General features: G+C 42.9%; 3 protein-coding genes across 5 annotated transcripts in view; all 3 read left to right on the top strand.

Annotated features, from left to right (window-relative positions):
- The first annotated feature begins 2886 nt into the window (after positions 1–2886).
- Positions 2887–10433, top strand: LOC130293702 (myeloid cell surface antigen CD33-like). Of its 3 annotated transcripts, XM_056542716.1 has the most exons (5): positions 2887–3519; positions 3848–4039; positions 8508–8604; positions 8676–9050; positions 10172–10433. In XM_056542716.1, exons 3-5 carry the CDS (start codon positions 8544–8546, stop codon positions 10291–10293), a joined length of 558 nt encoding a protein of 185 aa, XP_056398691.1. In that variant the 5' UTR covers positions 2887–3519; positions 3848–4039; positions 8508–8543; the 3' UTR covers positions 10294–10433. The 3 variants fall into 3 exon arrangements, with proteins under 3 accessions (XP_056398691.1, XP_056398693.1, XP_056398692.1); XM_056542718.1 differs by lacking the exons at positions 2887–3519; positions 3848–4039 and adding an exon at positions 5825–5872; XM_056542717.1 differs by lacking the exons at positions 2887–3519; positions 3848–4039 and adding an exon at positions 7231–7334.
- Positions 10299–16208, top strand: TYROBP (transmembrane immune signaling adaptor TYROBP). The gene is made up of 5 exons (XM_056542719.1): positions 10299–10470; positions 11864–11893; positions 13227–13349; positions 14564–14619; positions 15931–16208. The coding sequence occupies exons 1-5, from the start codon at positions 10302–10304 to the stop codon at positions 15979–15981; spliced, it is 429 nt and encodes a 142-aa protein (XP_056398694.1). The 5' UTR covers positions 10299–10301; the 3' UTR covers positions 15982–16208.
- LOC130293701 (sialic acid-binding Ig-like lectin 13) overlaps positions 15976–17241 on the top strand; it is a 64360-nt gene continuing 63094 nt past the window's right edge. The window contains exon 1 of the mRNA XM_056542712.1: positions 15976–16000. The gene's annotated coding sequence lies outside the window, so the exon portion shown is untranslated. The remainder of the gene's footprint in view (positions 16001–17241) is intronic.

Here is a 17241-nt window from a genome sequence, read left to right as displayed (position 1 = left end):
TTTCTGGCACCAGTTGATTTAAAAAAAAAAAAAAAAAAAAAAAGTTTTCCACCGGAGTACCCCTTTAAAACTCTACAATGATGATGACATGGATTACATTGAGTTTCATGCTGCGTTGCTCTTTACTGAAAAATGCCTTAGGGACACTCCTGAAACGCATTGGGATAACGTGATTGAATGTGCCTCCGTTACTATTTAGTTTGGTAATATGGAAAAAGGGCAGTTTACCCCAGGTACTAGGTAGCTACAAGGTCAGAGAACTAGGGATGTTTAATCCCATAGACCCCCTTTGGGGGGTCCAAAAATACCCTTTCTTCCCATATATTATTAGAATAGTATCCCACAAGCTTTATTAATTTTACTAATGTGCTCAAAATGATAATGTGACTTTAAAATGACGCAGCCTTTGCCATTTGATCTTTATCTGTTATATCAATAGACCATAAGGACAACCAGTCCCTTTTAGTATTCAGCTGTTTGAATCAGCGTTTTAGTGTGCCTGCAGTTGCACACTGACAAGTGGCTAGACTGCGCGATTAAAATCTCCCTACACTGCCCCCCTCAACATGTTTCGCTGCCTCAGCAGCTTCGTCAAGAGGTAGCGGGCATATGCCATGTCCTTGTAGGGTGCATGTTCACGTATCTCACAGAGCCCTACGCGTTTCGGGCTCTGGCACCCTTAGTCATGGTATCATTTTTTTAAATTACAAGTGCCCCTTTTTTTTTTCTACTTGAGCCCCTTACCCCCAAAATGTCTGTGCAGCCTAACGAAAACGCGTTTGAGGTGAGAGGTGTCCTTGTAGGGTGAATGTTCATGTATCTCACAGAGCCCTATGCGTTTTGGGCTCTGGCACCCTTAGTCATGGTATCATTTTTTTAAATTACAAGTGCCCCTTTTTTTTTCTATTTGAGCCCCTTACCCCCAAAATGTCTGTGCAGCCTAACGAAAACGCGTTTGAGGTGAGAGGTGTCCTTGTAGGGTGAATGTTCATGTATCTCACAGAGCCCTACGCGTTTTGGGCTCTGGCACCCTTAGTCATGGTATCATTTTTTTAAATTACAAGTGCCCCTTTTTTTTTTCTACTTGAGCCCCTTACCCCCAAAATGTCTGTGCAGCCTAACGGAAACGCGTTTGAGGTGAGAGGTGTCCTTGTAGGGTGAATGTTCATGTATATCACAGAGCCCTACGTGTTTTGGGCTCTGGCACCCTTAGTCATGGTATAATTTTTTTAAATTACAAGTGCCCTTTTTTTTTCTACTTGAGCCCCTTACCCCCAAAATGTCTGTGCAGCCTAACGAAAACGCGTTTGAGGTGAGAGGTGTCCTTGCAGGGTGCATGTTCATGTATCTCACAGAGTCCTACGCGTTTCGGGCTATGGCACCCTTAGTCATGGTATCATTTTTTTAAATTACAAGTGCCCTTTTTTTTTTTCTACTTGAGCCCCTTACCCCCAATATGTCTGTGCAGCCTAACGAAAACGCGTTTGAGGTTTTGAGGTGAGAGGTGTCCTTGTAGGGTGCATGTTCATGTATCTCACATGTCTTTTACTTTGGGTTCTTTTGTACCAGCAGTGGCAGTCACCGTTCCTTCTGTGGAACCACACTAGTATTATATGTGCGTTATTTCTGTGCGTTAGGTACATTTTAATTGTGGTCATATTCTTCTTATTATTTTGCACTTTATTTGAGTTACCATTAAATTGTCATCCATCTTGGCGATACATGTCCCTACATATACCTGCACAATTATGTGACATTTCTACCATTGCCCTCACCCCTTGTTTTTCTGTCTGAGCGTTCTCTTGTACCCACCTATTGTATATATTTTTTTTATTTGTTTTTATGAATTTTTATAATACAATAAAGATTGATTATCTTTTGAATTATGACTGTTTCATTATAGTCTATATCAGTGGTCTTCAACCTGCGGACCTCCAGATGTTGCAAAACTACAACTCCCAGCATGCCCGGACAGCCAACGGCTGTCCGGGCATGCTGGGAGTTGTAGTTTTGCAACATCTGGAGGTCCGCAGGTTGAAGACCACTGGTCTATATTGTTGGTGTTGATGTTTGAGATTGACCATATGATTTAGGCTCTCAGATAGCTACATACTTTTTTGGGTAATTAAAGGGGTACTCTGGCGCTAAGACATCTTATCCCCTATCCAAAGGATAGGGGATAAGATGCCTGATCACGGGGGTCCCGCCGCTGGGGACTCCGGTGATCTTTCACGCAGCACCTTGTTACAATCAGCCCCCCCGAAGCATGTTTGTTCCGGGTCTGATGACTGCCGATCACGGGGCCGGAGTATTGTGAAGTCACGACTCCGACCCTGTGTGACATCATGGCTCCGCCCCCTCAATGCAAGCCTATGGGAGGGGGCTTGACAGAGAAAAGCACTATTTTTTTCTCCCGCTATTCTCGATCCTAAAATAACGGGGTTCACATTCCCGGTAGTGTGAATGTAGCCTAACCCAGATAACCATGGATTCCCCAAGCACATTGGGGGAGATTTATCAAAACATGTGCAAAGGAAAAGTTGTCCAGTTGCCCATAGCAACCAATCAGATCGCTTCTTTCATTTTTAACAAGGCCTCTGGAAAATGAAAGAAGAGATCTGATTGGTTGCTATGGGCAACTGGGCAACTTTTCCTTTGCACAGGTTTTGATAAATCTCCCCCATTGGGCCCTATCATCTGCATGGTTATTCCACATACAGACATTGGGGGAGGATTATCAAATCCTGTCCAGAGGAAAAGTTGCTGAGTTGCCCATAGCAACCAATCAGATCGCTACTTTCATTTTTGAAAAGGCCTCTGAAAAATGAAAGAAGCGATCTGATTGGTTGCTATGGGCAACTGGTCAACTTTTCCTCTGGACGGGTTTTGATAAATCTCCCCCATTGGCTCCACATTTGAGTTTTGATAATAGAATGGAGGTGATATACCGTATTTTTCGCCGTATAAGACGCACTTTTTCTTCCCCAAAACTGGGGGGGGGGAAAAGTTGGTGCGTCTTATACGGCGAATACACCCCTATCGGGTCGGTCCCTGCGGCCATCAACGTCCGGGACCCGCGGCTAATACAGGACATCAGCGATCGCGGTGATAGCCTGTATTAACCCTTCAGACGCGGCGATCAAAACTGACCGCCGCGTCTGAAGCGTAAGTGACACTAACCCGGCTGCTCAGTCGGGCTGTTCGGGACCGCCGCGGTGAAATCACGGCGTCCCGAACAGCTTACAGGACACCGGGAGGGACCTTACCTGCCTCCTCGGTGTCTGCTCCGGGCCGGGATCCCCTGCATGGCCGGCGCTCTCCTTCGACGTCATCCCGTCGTCGCGCACGCCGTCCCGTCATCCAATAGGAGCGGCGTGCGTAGCGGCGCGATGACGGCGACTGAGAGCGTGGATCCCGGGGAAGAAGACGTCTGGAGTGTTGGTGACACCACGGGGACGCGGCGACAGCAATGGAGCGACATCCAGGGCAGCGGTGACAGGTCCAGAGCGGCGGCGACACGTGAGTATTACCTCCTATCCCAGTGGTCTTCAACCTGCGGACCTCCAGATGTTGCAAAACTACAACTCCCAGCATGCCCGGACAGCCGTTGGCTGTCCGGCATGCTGGGAGTTGTAGTTTTGCAACATCTGGAAGTCCGCAGGTTGAAGACCACTGTTGGGTTCAGAATCAATTTTTTCTAGATTTTGCACCTTTAAAATTGGGTGCGTCTTATACGCCGGTGCGTCCTATAGGGCGTAAAATACGGTACCCTACAATGGACTCGATAGATGACGTTTCCTGGACATGAGGTTTCCCAACTTGTTTCGGTGTCTTCTGTTTCCATTAGGCCTTATGACTAAGTCCCTTGTGCCGCAATAACGGGTGGGATGAAGAATTGGGGCAACTTCTGCTTTTTCCTAATATCAATAGTTATAAAAGGAGATAATCTAAGGCTGAGCTGTACGGACACATAGTGAAGGAATATATCATTCAAGATCAAGACAAAGAAGTCTAGGTTTTCTTTCTTCAAGGCGGACAGGTAAAGCTATTTTCACTTTCTGTTTCGCAGTCTGTGCTTTACTAGGGGATCCTTAAAGGGGTACTCCGGTGGAAAACTTTTTTTATTTTTTTATTTAAATCACCTGGTGCCAGAAAGTTAAACAGATTTGTAAATTACTTCTATAAAAAAAATTCTTAATCCTTCCAGTACTTATTGGCGGCTGTATGCTACAGAGGAAATTCTTTTCTTTTTGGATTTCTTTTCTGTCACGACCACAGTGCTCTCTGCTGACACCTCTTTCCATGTCAGGAACTAGTTTGTCCAGAGCAGGAGCAAATCCCCATAGCAAACATATGCTGCTCTGGACAGTTCCTGACATAGGCAGAGGTGTCAGCAGAGAGCACTGTGGTCGTGACAGAAAAGAAATAAAAAAAGAAAGGTATTTTCTCTGTAGCATGCAGCCGCTAATAAGTACTGGAAGGATTAAGAATTTTTAATAGAAGTAATTTACAAATCTGTTTAACTTTCTAGCACCAGTTGATGTAAAATATATATTTTTTCACTTTAAAGGGGTACTCCAGCGCTAAGACATCTTATCCCCTATCCAAAGGATAGGGTATAAGATACCTGATCGTGGGGGTCCCGTCGCTGGGGACCCCCTGTGATCTTCCACGGCGTACCCCGTTAGAGTCAGTCCATGGAGAGTGTTTGCTCCGGGTCTGATGACTGGCGATCACGGGGACGGAGCGTTGTAACGTCACAGCTCCGCCCCTGTGTGGCGTCGCGCTCCGCCCCCTCAATGCAAGCCTATGGGAGGGGGCGTGACAGCTCCGCCCCTGTGTGACGTCACGATGCTCCGTCCACGTTGTCGAGATGGACTCAGCCTGAGGACCTCCAGCGGTTCCGGAAGCCGCTAAAGGTGGGTGCTGCATGGTAGATCCCGGGGGTCCCCAGCAGCGGACCCCGGCGACCTGACATCTTATCCCCTATACTTTGATAGGGGATAAGATGTCTAGGGGCGGAGTACCCCTTTAAAGGAAATCTGTCATCAGTATCACCCGCACTAACCTGTCATACAGGCGTGTAGTGCCGGTGATACTGATCAAAATGATACTTACAATGCCCTGAATGGCTCAGCCGTTGCGCTGTTTTTCTTTTTATGCAAATGAGGTCCCCGGGCACAAGCCGAGTTAGGACCGGAGCTCCGGGCACCCCACTTGATCTTCTACTGGGCGGGTGCTCCGCCAGCTGATCAATCTGCATGGCCTCCCTCCCTGCTCTCGCGGCCGGTTTTCGCCATGGCGCATGCGCCGCTTCCAGAGTACACCCGGAAGCGGCGTCAGTTTCAGCCATGCATGAGGGTGAAGGAGGCTGAAACTGGTGCTGATTCTGGGTGTATTCTGGAAGTGGCGCATGCGCAGTGGCGAAAACCTGCCGTGTATTTATCCAACCAATCCTCCAACTCCCGGAATGTTGCACCATATACTATACCAGCGTTTCCCAAACAACGAGCCTCTAGCCGTTGCAAAACTACAGCTCCCGGCATTCCCAAACAGCCAACGGCTATCATCACGCCCCCTCCCATAGACTTGCAGTGAGGGGGCGGGGCTATGACATCACGAGCTCCCGGCGCCGGCTCCAGCATTCGGCATTCAGAACAGTTTGTGGGGGTTTGGGGGGGGGGGGGGGGGGGGGGTTCCAGGTCTTTTTTCATTGATGACTTATCTTTTCCCATACACAGTGAACAGAGCCTGAAGCAGACAGCGCCATTCGTTGTATAGTGGCCGTGCTGGGTTACTGCAGCTCAACTGCCATTCACTTCAACAACATCTAGGGAAAAATCTTTAACTCTAAAAACTCGATCCTAAATGGGTATGAAATACTGGATTGTTTGTCCAGTACATGCAGTATAAGCATATGAAACACCAGAATTTACAACTTCTACATGCAGTATAAAAAAAAAAAAAAAAAGGAAGGAGAGCAGGAAATTGCGCAATAATTTAGAAGTTTTTTGTCTGATTCATTTCCAAATTTCTTGAAGAGACAATAACTCAAGACACACAAATAATTTATCTGTTTATTAATATATAATGGGGTGAAACAAATTAGCTTAAAGGGGTACTCCGCTGTTCAGTGTTTCGAACAAACTGTTCCAAATGCTGGAACCGGCACCGGGAGCTCATGATGACATAGCCCCACCCCCTCAATGCAAGTCTATGGGAGGGGGTGTGACGCTGTCAAGCCCCCTCGCATAGATTTGCATCGAGGGGGCGGGGCGTGATATAATGAGGGGGAGGGGCCATGACATCACAAGCACCTGACGCCGACTACAGCGTTCGGAACACTGAGCAGCGGCGTACTCCCGTGGAAAACTTTTTTTTCAGCACTTTTTAGGGGCTAAATACTACAGAGGAAATGCTTTACTTTTTAGATTTCTCTGATGTCATGACCACAGTGCTCTCTGCTGACCTCTGCTGTCCATTTTTGGAACTGTCCAGAGAAGAATAGGTTTGCTATGGGGATTTTCTCCTTCTCTGGACAGTTCCAAAAATGGACAGCAGAGGTCAGCAGAGAGCACTGTGGTCATGACATCAGAGAAATCTAAAAAGTAAAGCATTTCCTCTGTAGTATATAGCCCCTAAAAAGTACTGGAAGGATTAAGATTTTTTAATAGAAGTAATTTACAAATCTGTTTAACTTTCTGGCACCAGTTGATTTAAAAAAAGTTTTCAATGGGAGTAACGCTTTAATTGGAGAAGAAGAGGTGCTCGAAGGGTGATCATCCTCTGCTCTACAGTATTCAAAGGGATGGAGGACCCAGCTCGTTTTAAAGGGGTATTCCAGGAAAAAAACTTTTTTTTTTAAGTATCAATTGGCTCCGGAAAGTTAAACAGATTTGTAAATTACTTCTATTAAAAAATCTTAATCCTTTCAGTACTTATGAGCTTCTGAAGTTAAGGTTGTTCTTTTCTGTCTAAGTCTTCTCTGATGACACCTGTCTTGGGAACCGCCCAGTTTAGAAGCATATCCCCATAGCAAACCTCTTCTAAACTGGGCGGTTCCCAAGACAGGTGTCATCAGAGAGCACTTAGACAGAAAAGAACAACCTTAACTTCAGAAGCTCATAAGTACTGAAAGGATTAAGATTTTTTAATAGAAGTAATTTACAAATCAGTTTAACTTTCTGGAGCCAGTTGATATATAAAAAAAAGCTTTTTCCTGGAATACCCCTTTAACTATCTTCTTCCTCACTTCTATAACTGATGATCTGACAAGGAAATAACAAAAAAATAAATATAAAGGTTAAAGGATGGAAGACAATCATCTCCATGGGGTAAGGCAGCTGTCAATGTTTCTGTGGTAGTAAAACTACCTAATGTGTTTCCAATTCTTGGGAACAGTTGGGACATGTACAATATGGAGACAGAGGGACCTGTGCTATATGGAGATAGAGGTGTGGTGGCCCAGAATGGGAGGTGTTACCCCGTGCTCCTGTTGTCCTGTTAGGTAGCCTCCTTCAGTGTCCCCAAGACGCCCCATTGCAAAAATGTTTTACCATGTAAAGTGTTATAAAATGTAATTTTGCTTTAAGAGTTATGCCATGTGATAAGTCATGTGATTGTTACCCATTAGGTACCAGTGACCAGGTGACCCCAAGAGTGACCTATGGGCTCCCTGCTAGTCTCCCCCATATAAGCCCTGGGTGGAGCTTCTCTCTCTTCCTGCTGAGGTCCAGTGCAGTCTTGTCTAGTGTGTGTGTCCAGAGTGTTGGAGACCTCAAAGTCCAGTCCTGCAGCCACCATCAAGTCAAGTAAGATAAAGTCACAGCTTAATGAGTCAAGTCAGTCCCTGTCATCTGTCAATTCAGCGTGGTCTGCATTCAATTGTCCAGTCCTACTACAAGTCCCAGCAAGCCCTTGGGGTCTCTGCGTCACTGGTCACCTCCTTGGGCCCTGGCTGAACTGTATAGACTTTACCACCTGTCTTCCCTCAGTAAAGCTACCGTTGTCCGTAACCACTCCCTGACATCACGAATACAAAGGGTTAATGCCATCTGCCTGTAGGGTAACAACATCTGCCCTGCACCACACACCCCGCAGGACTTGACTTTGAGGTCTCCAACACTCTGGACGACTGCACTAGACCTCAGCAGGAAGAGAGAGAAGCTCCACCCCGGGCTTATATGGGGAGACTAGCAGGGAGCCCATAGGTCACCCCTGGGATCACATGGTCACTGGGGCCTCCTGGGTAACAATCACATGACATAACTCTTAAAGATACAACACATTTTACAATACAATACACTGCAGAACATATGTACAGGGGGAAAGAGGTGCAAGGGGCCCTGGAACACTGAAGGAGGCTGCCTGACAGGACAGCAAGGGTACGGGGCAACATCTCCCGTACTGGGCCACCACACTACAATTATCGCTCCTGCAGTATGTATACGACTTTGATTTATAATTGGTGGCAATAATGTTGTTCACTGATGTGTTTGTGATTTTAGAGACCGTAACCTGTTCACAACTTCACTTTGGGACCAATGGCGGACGACTGTCTACACTATAAAGCAATAATACTGATTCTCCCCTTACTATGGACAGGTATGTACAGAGACATGGAAAGGCGAGTCTTAACTCTTTATACATTTATTTACTCTTATTTTCTTGCCTAGACGTCAGCTCCCAGTTTCCCGGATTCAGTTTCACGGCTCCAAGAGATGTCGTAGTCCAGACGGGACTCTGTGTGCACATCCCATGCACCTTCAAACGTCCGACAATATATAATAATATCCAACCTCGGGATATCAAGGGAATCTGGTTTAGGGGAAATTTTTTGGAAATGAAACCTGTGGCTTTTAGGAGTAGTTCTGAACCTCTGAATAAAAAGGAGCGGTTCTTCCTTACGGGAGATGTCTCACAAGGCGATTGTTCTCTGATGATCAACGACGCAGGACCACAAGATGACGACTATTATACTTTTAGAGTTGAAAACAATGTAAACCAGGGACATACCTTCAATGACTTCAGAACCTTAGTGAGGGTGTTAGGTGAGTACACTGTCTTTTACCATTTTCACACTCTCTTCTTATATTGTTGACTCGTCAGGACACTCAACTATAAACTCTTAAAGGGGTTGCCTGTGGCCTTCTAATAAAACACCATTGCATTGGCCTTTGTAGAATTATAATTTTTTGATCTATACACAATTTTAAATTTTATTTACAGAGTCTCCCCTCTGCCTGTGATTTCCTTATCATCTGTGATGTCACCTTCGCTTTCACTTTCTGTTTCTTACAGTAAATTTGAGGTCACAGAATGAGCCACTAGGTGGGAAGGGCCAGGAATCCCTCCCATGAGCTGGCTGTAATTCAGCATAGATTGTAGCCCCACCCCTGAAGGCGGACTTAAAGGGATACTACGCCCCTAGACATCTTATCCCCTATCCAAAGGATAAGGGATAAGATGTCTGATCGTGGGAGTCCCACCACTGGGGACCCCCGCGATCTCTCCAGCAGCACCCCCTATCATCTGGTGCACGAAGGTCTATGGGAGGGGGCATCCCCAGGTAATTTAATGAGTATCGGTCATATCCCACAAAAAAAAATTCTATTTTACTTAGTACCTTATCCTGATCATGTACATACAATTTAATGTGTCTAGCACCTATATTTTTCTCACAAATATATTCTTTCTGTTTCTCACTTGGTTTGTCATCCTGTGCTTTGGAGTGGGCGTGTCCTCGCTCTGCATGACTCATCTTCCTCCCTGAGTCTGCTGTGCTGGGTCTCTTTGACCAATCACTGCAGGCTGCTATGTAACCCCCTCCTCTCTGTTTTCATGCTGCAGTCTGATAGGACAGGAGTGAGCACAGAAGAGTGCCATGATTTCTATAAAAAGGATCTATATTTTCCTACAGAGTATATTATAAATGTTTGTTTTGCTAAGATGTACAACATATAAAAAGTTTTTGAATCTGATAGTTCCCATTTAAGCCCTGTCCCTATACACACATACATATATATATATATATATATATATTTTTTTTTTTTTTTTTCTTTTTTCTTTTCTTTTTTTTAATTTATACTTTTCAATAGACATTCATAGAAAAAACAAACAAAATGATAAGGTATTAGAAACACCGTGATACATGTATTACTCTCTTTGATAGAACTGTTGGAGACTCCGGTGATTTCTCCTGTCGGAAGGATTACTGCCGGCCAGGTGGTAACACTAAGTTGTGCAAGTCCCGGGAGATGTTCTGGAAAACCTCCGCTAATCTCATGGGAATAAACGCTAAAATGAAAACCGAAAAAATGTTTGTGATAAGTCATGAAGATGGGACCACCACATATCTTTCCGACATCTCCTTTGTTCCATCGATCGAAGATGATCAACTTTTACTCACTTGTACAGTTACCTTTGAAAATAATGTGACTACAAGTAGCAGCATTTCATTGAGTGTAAAAGGTGCGTTTTTTTTTTAGCACATAAAAGTACAAAAGGTATGTGACTATCATCATGTTATGGAAGTGTTTCTCCACTGGTGTGCTTCCAGCCATTGCAAAACTACAACTCCCAGCATGCCCAGACAGCCATCGGCTGTCTGGGCATGCTGGGAGTTGTAGTCTTGACACAACTGGAGGAACACTGGTTGGGAATCACTGTGTTAAAGAAACATAGGTCTATGTATGAGCTGTATATACAAGACGGTAGGAGTTTTGTCGTCAATAATATCTGCAAAGTTGATTGATATTGTATTGTGTTCCAAGTTCTTGCCCGTGATTGTGGTTATTACTGCACTCATATTTGTATTTCTTGTCTTCTATTGACTTGTCCTATGATGCCTAACCTCTACTTGTAACCTGACTACCCTTTGCCTCACAATTTTGTACTTCGCTGTCTTCTTGGTTTCTGGTTTTTGGCCTGCCCGGTTTAACCTTTAATTGCTTAATTGCTAATTTGGTAAAATGTGGCCAAATTGTTGTTGTTGACTAGGACTGATTGACTATTCTACATTTTGTTCGGCGTAGGGACCGTCACCCAGTTGGGGGCTGCCGTTTAGGGTGAATTGTCCATGTAGGTAGGGACAGTGGTTTGAGCAAGTGTCTGTTACCTACCCCGAACGTGACATTGGGCTAGCTAATAGTAGAGTAGCAGTAGTGACTGTTAAAGTAGTCAAAGATGTAAAAGTATTTTAAGAATAGGACTGGCTGTAGTAGTAGTCTAGTAGCAGTAGGAGTCTACAGTCGTGGCCAACAAACCAAGAGCAATTTGGTTAAGACCAATGCTTTTTCCAGCACGATGCGGCATCATGTCACAAAAGTGATAAAATTTGCCCGGAACACTACACAGATTTCAATCCCACTGAGATCTAGTGGTTAATTCTCAAAAAGTGGGTGGACATACAAAAACATTTAAAAAAAAAAAAGCAGATAAAATCCAAGCACTCCTAAGGTAAGTATGGGTTGGCTTTAGTCAGGACTTGCCCCAGAAGCTTGTATCCAACATGACAGGGAGGACTGCAGAAGTCTTGGGGGAAAAAAAGATTCAGGACTGGAAATAATGAGTCTGTTCATAGAGATTATGTATTTGTAAAAATACAAAAGTAATAAAAAAAACTTATGAAATGCCTATAATTGTACTTCAGTAACCATGGAAACATCTGACTAAACAATCTAAAACACTAAAACCGTAAAGAGCGAAAACCAAAATTTTTGTCGGTCTCAAAACTTTTGGCCACGGCTGTAGTAGTTGCAGTAGTTCTCTAATAATAGTAATATTTGTAACCTTGTAACAGTAGTTTAGAACTTGTAGTAGTCTATTAGTCACCATAAAACCATCATTTGTGCTCTTTCCATAGATGCCCCTTGTAAGGATGTTCCTATGCCCGGTGAGTTTACAAATGTGGCAAGAAGTATTGTTGTATTGGTAGGTGCCTTAGTATGATAACAATTGTTAATGGTTGTTGTAGCAGTAATGGAGTAATATGGTAGTGATGGAAATAGCTGTAGTGGCAGTCGATTAGTTATATACCTAGTAGTCTAAGAAGACTAGTAGTAGTAGTAGTCTTTTAAAAGTAGTACTAACCTGTGATTAGCAGCTGTAGTTGTATATTAGTAGATATAACAAGAACAACAACAACAGTCAATTAGTTATAGCAAGTATTAGCAACCAAATTGAAAAAGTATAAGCAGTGGTAGAAGTAAACTAATTGAAACCATAGTGGCAATAGTAGTAGTAACCTGATTAAAACAGTAGTAGTAGCAGTAACTTTATTGAAACAGTAATAGCATTGGTAGTAGTAGTAAGCTGATTAAAACAGTAGTAGTAGTAGTAGCAGTAACTTTATTGAAACAGTAATAGCATTGGTAGTAGTAGTAAGCTGATTAAACAGTAGTATCAATAGAAGTAGTAACATAATTGAAACTGCAGTGGCAGTAGTAGTATTAACCTGAATAAAACAGTAGTAGTAGTCGAAGTATTAGCAGCAGTAACCTTATTGAAACAGTGGAAGCATTGGTAGTATTAGTAGTAGTAACCTGATTAAAACAGTAGTAGTAGTAACTAAATTACAAGAGTAGAATCAATAGTACTAGTAACCTAATTAAAACAGTACTAGAAATAGTAGTAGTAGTAACCTGATTAAAACAGTAGTAGTAGTAGTAGTGGTAACCTGAAGTAATCAGTAGTAAAAGTAATGGTAGTAACCAAATTAAAAGAGTAGTAGCAGTAGAAGTAGTAACCTAATAAAAACCGTAGGAGCAGTAGTAATAGTAAAAACAGTAGTAGCAGTAGAAAGAATAGCAGTAGTCGTAGTAGTAGTAGGAGTAATCTGATTAAAACAGTATTAGTTGTAACTTTAGATGCCTTCAGATATACTACTGTAGTTCCATAAGTAACTAAATATGTCACTGTCTCAGAACCTTCAAGGACTCTATATATAGAACAATACAAATCCTGTAAAATAGTGGAGGAAATACATGGTTAGTATCATCCAATAGCAGACTGTAGAAAAAAACAAAAAAAAAAACTCTACCTATTAGGTATACATGAAGCATAGGTGATATATTTTACCCATAAGCCCTTTTTTTCTGCCCAGGGACTATATGCCTCAGTATAATACTGTAATAAGTTATTCTAGTAGTCTAGTAGTGGGGGTTCTAGTTTTTCCAGTCAATGACCTGTAGATCTACTGATGATAGAAGTCACAAGTATCTCTATAGCTTGCAGGTCTTTGGATTCCAACGTCATTGCTGGGATGGTTGCTGGTAACGTGGTCATCCTGGTCCTGATTATTTTGGGGACTTGCTGCTTTCTGAAGAGACACGTGGAGAAAAGACCACCAGGTAATGTAAACTCTGCCGTCATCCGGAATACCCCATAACAACTAATAGTTGGTATAAAGCTAGAACACATATCAAACGTGATCGAATGACCTGAGGCCATGTGGTCAATATGAGGCACTCTCACACTGCCTGGTCTAAGCTTACACTTTTAAAGTACTAAATAGTTGTGAATAAAATCTGTTTCACCACTAGGGTGGAGCAATACAGTAAGGAATTGTTTGCCTCATTTATGGGGCAGTTAGCCTCAGCCTTATGTCTTTTTTTGCCTACATATTAGGGTATTTGGATGATGGACTCTTGTCTTTTTATCAACCATATTCAATGGGGTTTTGGGGGTGTCCACCTGTATCCTTGTGGTTCCTTACCCTTGTTACCTATTTGCGCTCGGCAGGCCGATCCCGAGCCTCCACTATCTGGGAGCTGGGGTACATATCTGTGTGGAGTCCCATTGGGAACATCTCTGAATGATTAATAAGACTGGCACAAAGCAACTTGAAACAAACTTTGCATTTCATAAAGGAAACCATACATAACAACAGTAAGATATAGTATAGCACAAAAAACAGACAAATGCAATGTGTATATAGGTCTAACCCACCCACAATAACACCTGCGGCCCACTCTAATCATTGCCCTAGCAGCTGTTTGGTACCTTAAGTTGGTGCACATTTAATAGATGGGGCCCTTACAAAGTCCTGCTCCACAGTGTTACTTGAAGTAGGCTAAAAACTCTCAAAATGTCTACAAACGGATCTCGAGGTCTTTTTATTGGTATGTGAATTCAAGGTGCCCTATTGTGGGGCAGGAAAGAAGCAATTAAAGCTTACCCTTGCACAGGCTGCGCTAGCATATTCCTCTCAGCCACTACAGCACTATTGGGGCCAGAACCTGGTAAGCTGCTTCCTCTCTCTTTTCTGGCTCTGCTGGAACTGAAGAAAAATCCAAGATGGCCACTAGCACATGTGTACAAAACTCCTCCTTCCCCAACTTTAATCACTGCTCAGTTAATTTGCCTTTTGCAATTCGTCACCTACTGGACACTTCATATAACTGCAGGATACACAAAAAAATCCCAAGAGGTTACAATTATAAACTATGTAATGTAGCACATCCAAAATGTATTCAGAATAATTGAATTTTGTTAATTTGTGTGACTTTTTCTATAAGACCTTTGTATACTAATGCGAAGACGTCGCATGTGCTTTACTTTCTAGGGAATCAATCTCAAAGCCAAGATTCTAGAAAACAGCGAACAGAAAGTACTTATCAGGTATAATAACTGTAAAATAACAAACATTTTTACATAATAATCAAATATTTATTACATTTAAAGTTTTTTTTTCCATCTGATTCAGAGTTCTCTTGCTTCCTTTTTTTCCTTGGAAACTTAATGGGGTACTCTGGCGGAAAACATCTTATTACCTATCCAAAACATAGGGGATAAGATACCTGATCTTGGGGGTCCCACCGCTGCGGACCACCACGAACTCCGAGCCAGCAGCGGCGGCATCTGGAACATGGAAGCTTGGAGCTTCCATGTTCGGGACATGACGCTACGCCCCCTCCATTCATGTCTATAGGACGGGGCGTGACGGATACTTAGTAGCCGTTACGCCTCCTCCAATAGACATGAATGGAGGGGGCGTAGCGGCTGTAGTCACCAGTCATTCGACACAGAGAGGGGTACGCTCTGTGCATGGATGACCGGGGTGCCACGTCAGAGATCCTTTGGATAGGGGATAAGATGTTTTTCACCAAAGTACCCCTTTAAAGCGAAATGAATTTGTTAAAATGTGACGTCTTATACTGTATTTACCTACGATATAAGAGGAACGATGTTACATATGGAATCGGACACTAGTCATGTGATCAAGTAGAGCAGCGTTGCCCAACCAAAGTGCACAGCATGCCGGAAGTCGTAGTTTTGCAACACCCACTGGTTGGGAGACACTAATATAGAGTTAGGCCCCCGTTACAAGCAGGGATTTTTGCGGCATTGCAGTGGCCAGCGGCCCCGACTCATCAGTGGAACCACTCGGAAATGCATAATTTCCATAGACGGCAATGCATTTCTGAGCAGATTCCGCAGAAAGAATTGACATGTCAGAGGACGGAATTTTAATTTTGAGCACTGAATTTTTCCTCCGGATTCTGCTTTGAAATTCCGCCCTGTAACTGGGGACTAACGCTATACTAAAGAAAAATATTTATAAATTAATCATCTCATAATTTTTAATTAGAGGACGGCATTATTCTTCTGAAGTTCAATCATTCTGCTACCTACAATGCTGTCCTGAGTCATTCAAACTTACCAAAGTTGTCCTAAGTGTACACCAACATCTATATGGCCTCTAAAAACCCAAAAAAGTTATACAAAAAGAAAGGCTGTTAGGCATATTGCAGCTACATAGCCCATTGTCACTCAAAAGACATTGGGAAATACTACAGCATGTTTCTTGTGGCCACCAGAAGCTTCATCAGGGGCTTTACATAGGAGTATCTTCTATATTGCATACAGTAAGATGACCCACAGTGGGGTGGAGTCTAATCCTGTCTCTTTTTATGAACTTATCTCTTGAAGGGCTTAATAGGACAGAAGAACGACATCTACTACAGCATAAGGACCCAATGAAGATACAGGGAGATATATTGTAAATAGATCACGGGATACAATCCCATCAAAAATAAAATCGTTACATTTCAAATGTTATCCCTGTTATTTCATGAACCTGTTATATAGTGTAAAAAATGTTGCCGACATACAGTATATCTAATTATATAACTAAAATAATACTGAAGGACTCCAGAGGAATAGTGGAAAACGTGGGTTGCGTTTCTTCCATCTTAAGCATCATGGCTGCCGAAAAATGAGTACAAATCTCATTAAAAATATATATTTTGTTTCCTACATTTTTTTCCATCCCTACTGTATCTTTTTTTTTTTTTCTGGTAACCTACAAAATTTAATTGAAAAATAAAAAAGCTAACTCCATCCCTATTTTGGATAAGTAAAAAAAATGAATAAAAACCATCTGCAAAAACGCCAATGTTGAAACCCACATGGCTTTTTTTTTTTGGGGGGGGGGGGGGGGGGGGCATTTTTTCACTCCCATAGACTACTATGGGAGAAAAATGCCAAGATTTTGCTGAATAAACCCCAAAGTCTCAACAAGATGTCGTTTTTGAAAAACTGCCAGGGTGCCAAAATAGCTGAAAAATTACAAAAGGATTAAGAAAAAATAAAAAAAAAGAAACGCAAAACTGAAAAATGGCAAGTGGATATGGCATTTTGCAGTTCCCTATTGATCTGCAGCTAACATCTGGTCGCTGCGTTTTTTCACACAAAAAATGCTGTGCGGCAGAATAAGCTTTTTTGGGGCATTTTTGGGTGAAAAACCTTAGTGGAATTCCAGCCTTACCCCTATAGTGCCTGATTAACTAGCAAAACTGTTTAACCCCTTAACGACGCCGGATGTAAATGTACGTCCTGGTGATTTGGTACTTAACGCACCAGGATGTACATTTACGTCCTATACATAACCGCGAGCATCGGAGCGATGCTTGGGTCATGCATAGCAGGTCCCGGCTGCTGATAGCAGCCAGGGACCCACCGGTAATGGCGGACATCCGCGATCGCGCGGATGTCCGCCATTAACCCCTCAGATGCCGTGATCAAAACAGTAGTAGCAGTAGAAGTAGTAACCTAATAAAAACCATAGGAGCAGTAGTAATAGTAAAAACAGTAGTAGCAGTAGAAAGAATAGCAGAAGTCGTAGTAGTAGTAGGAGTAATCTGATTAAAACAGTATTAGTTGTAACTTTAGATGCCTTCAGATATACTACTGTAGTTCCATAAGTAACTAAATATGTCACTGTCTCAGAACCTTCAAGGA

The sequence above is a fragment of the Hyla sarda genome, chromosome 10 (assembly GCF_029499605.1).
Source record: "Hyla sarda isolate aHylSar1 chromosome 10, aHylSar1.hap1, whole genome shotgun sequence".
NCBI lineage: Eukaryota > Metazoa > Chordata > Amphibia > Anura > Hylidae > Hyla > Hyla sarda.
The sequence above is the reverse complement of the archived record's forward strand: the minus strand, read 5'-3'. Positions and strand labels throughout refer to the sequence as shown.

Bases quoted from the DNA above. Each gene is read 5' to 3' on its own strand.
- LOC130293702 (XM_056542716.1), top strand. From the start codon at position 8,544: ATGGCGGACGACTGTCTACACTATAAAGCAATAATACTGATTCTCCCC. The intron at 8,605-8,675 runs GTATGTACAGAG...TTTCTTGCCTAG, and splicing joins TCTCCCCTTACTATGGACAG to ACGTCAGCTCCCAGTTTCCC. The intron at 9,051-10,171 runs GTGAGTACACTG...TCTCTTTGATAG, and splicing joins AACCTTAGTGAGGGTGTTAG to AACTGTTGGAGACTCCGGTG.
- TYROBP (XM_056542719.1), top strand. From the start codon at position 10,302: ATGAAAACCGAAAAAATGTTTGTGATAAGTCATGAAGATGGGACCACC. The intron at 10,471-11,863 runs GTGCGTTTTTTT...CTCTTTCCATAG, and splicing joins CATTTCATTGAGTGTAAAAG to ATGCCCCTTGTAAGGATGTT. The intron at 11,894-13,226 runs GTGAGTTTACAA...GTATCTCTATAG, and splicing joins TAAGGATGTTCCTATGCCCG to CTTGCAGGTCTTTGGATTCC.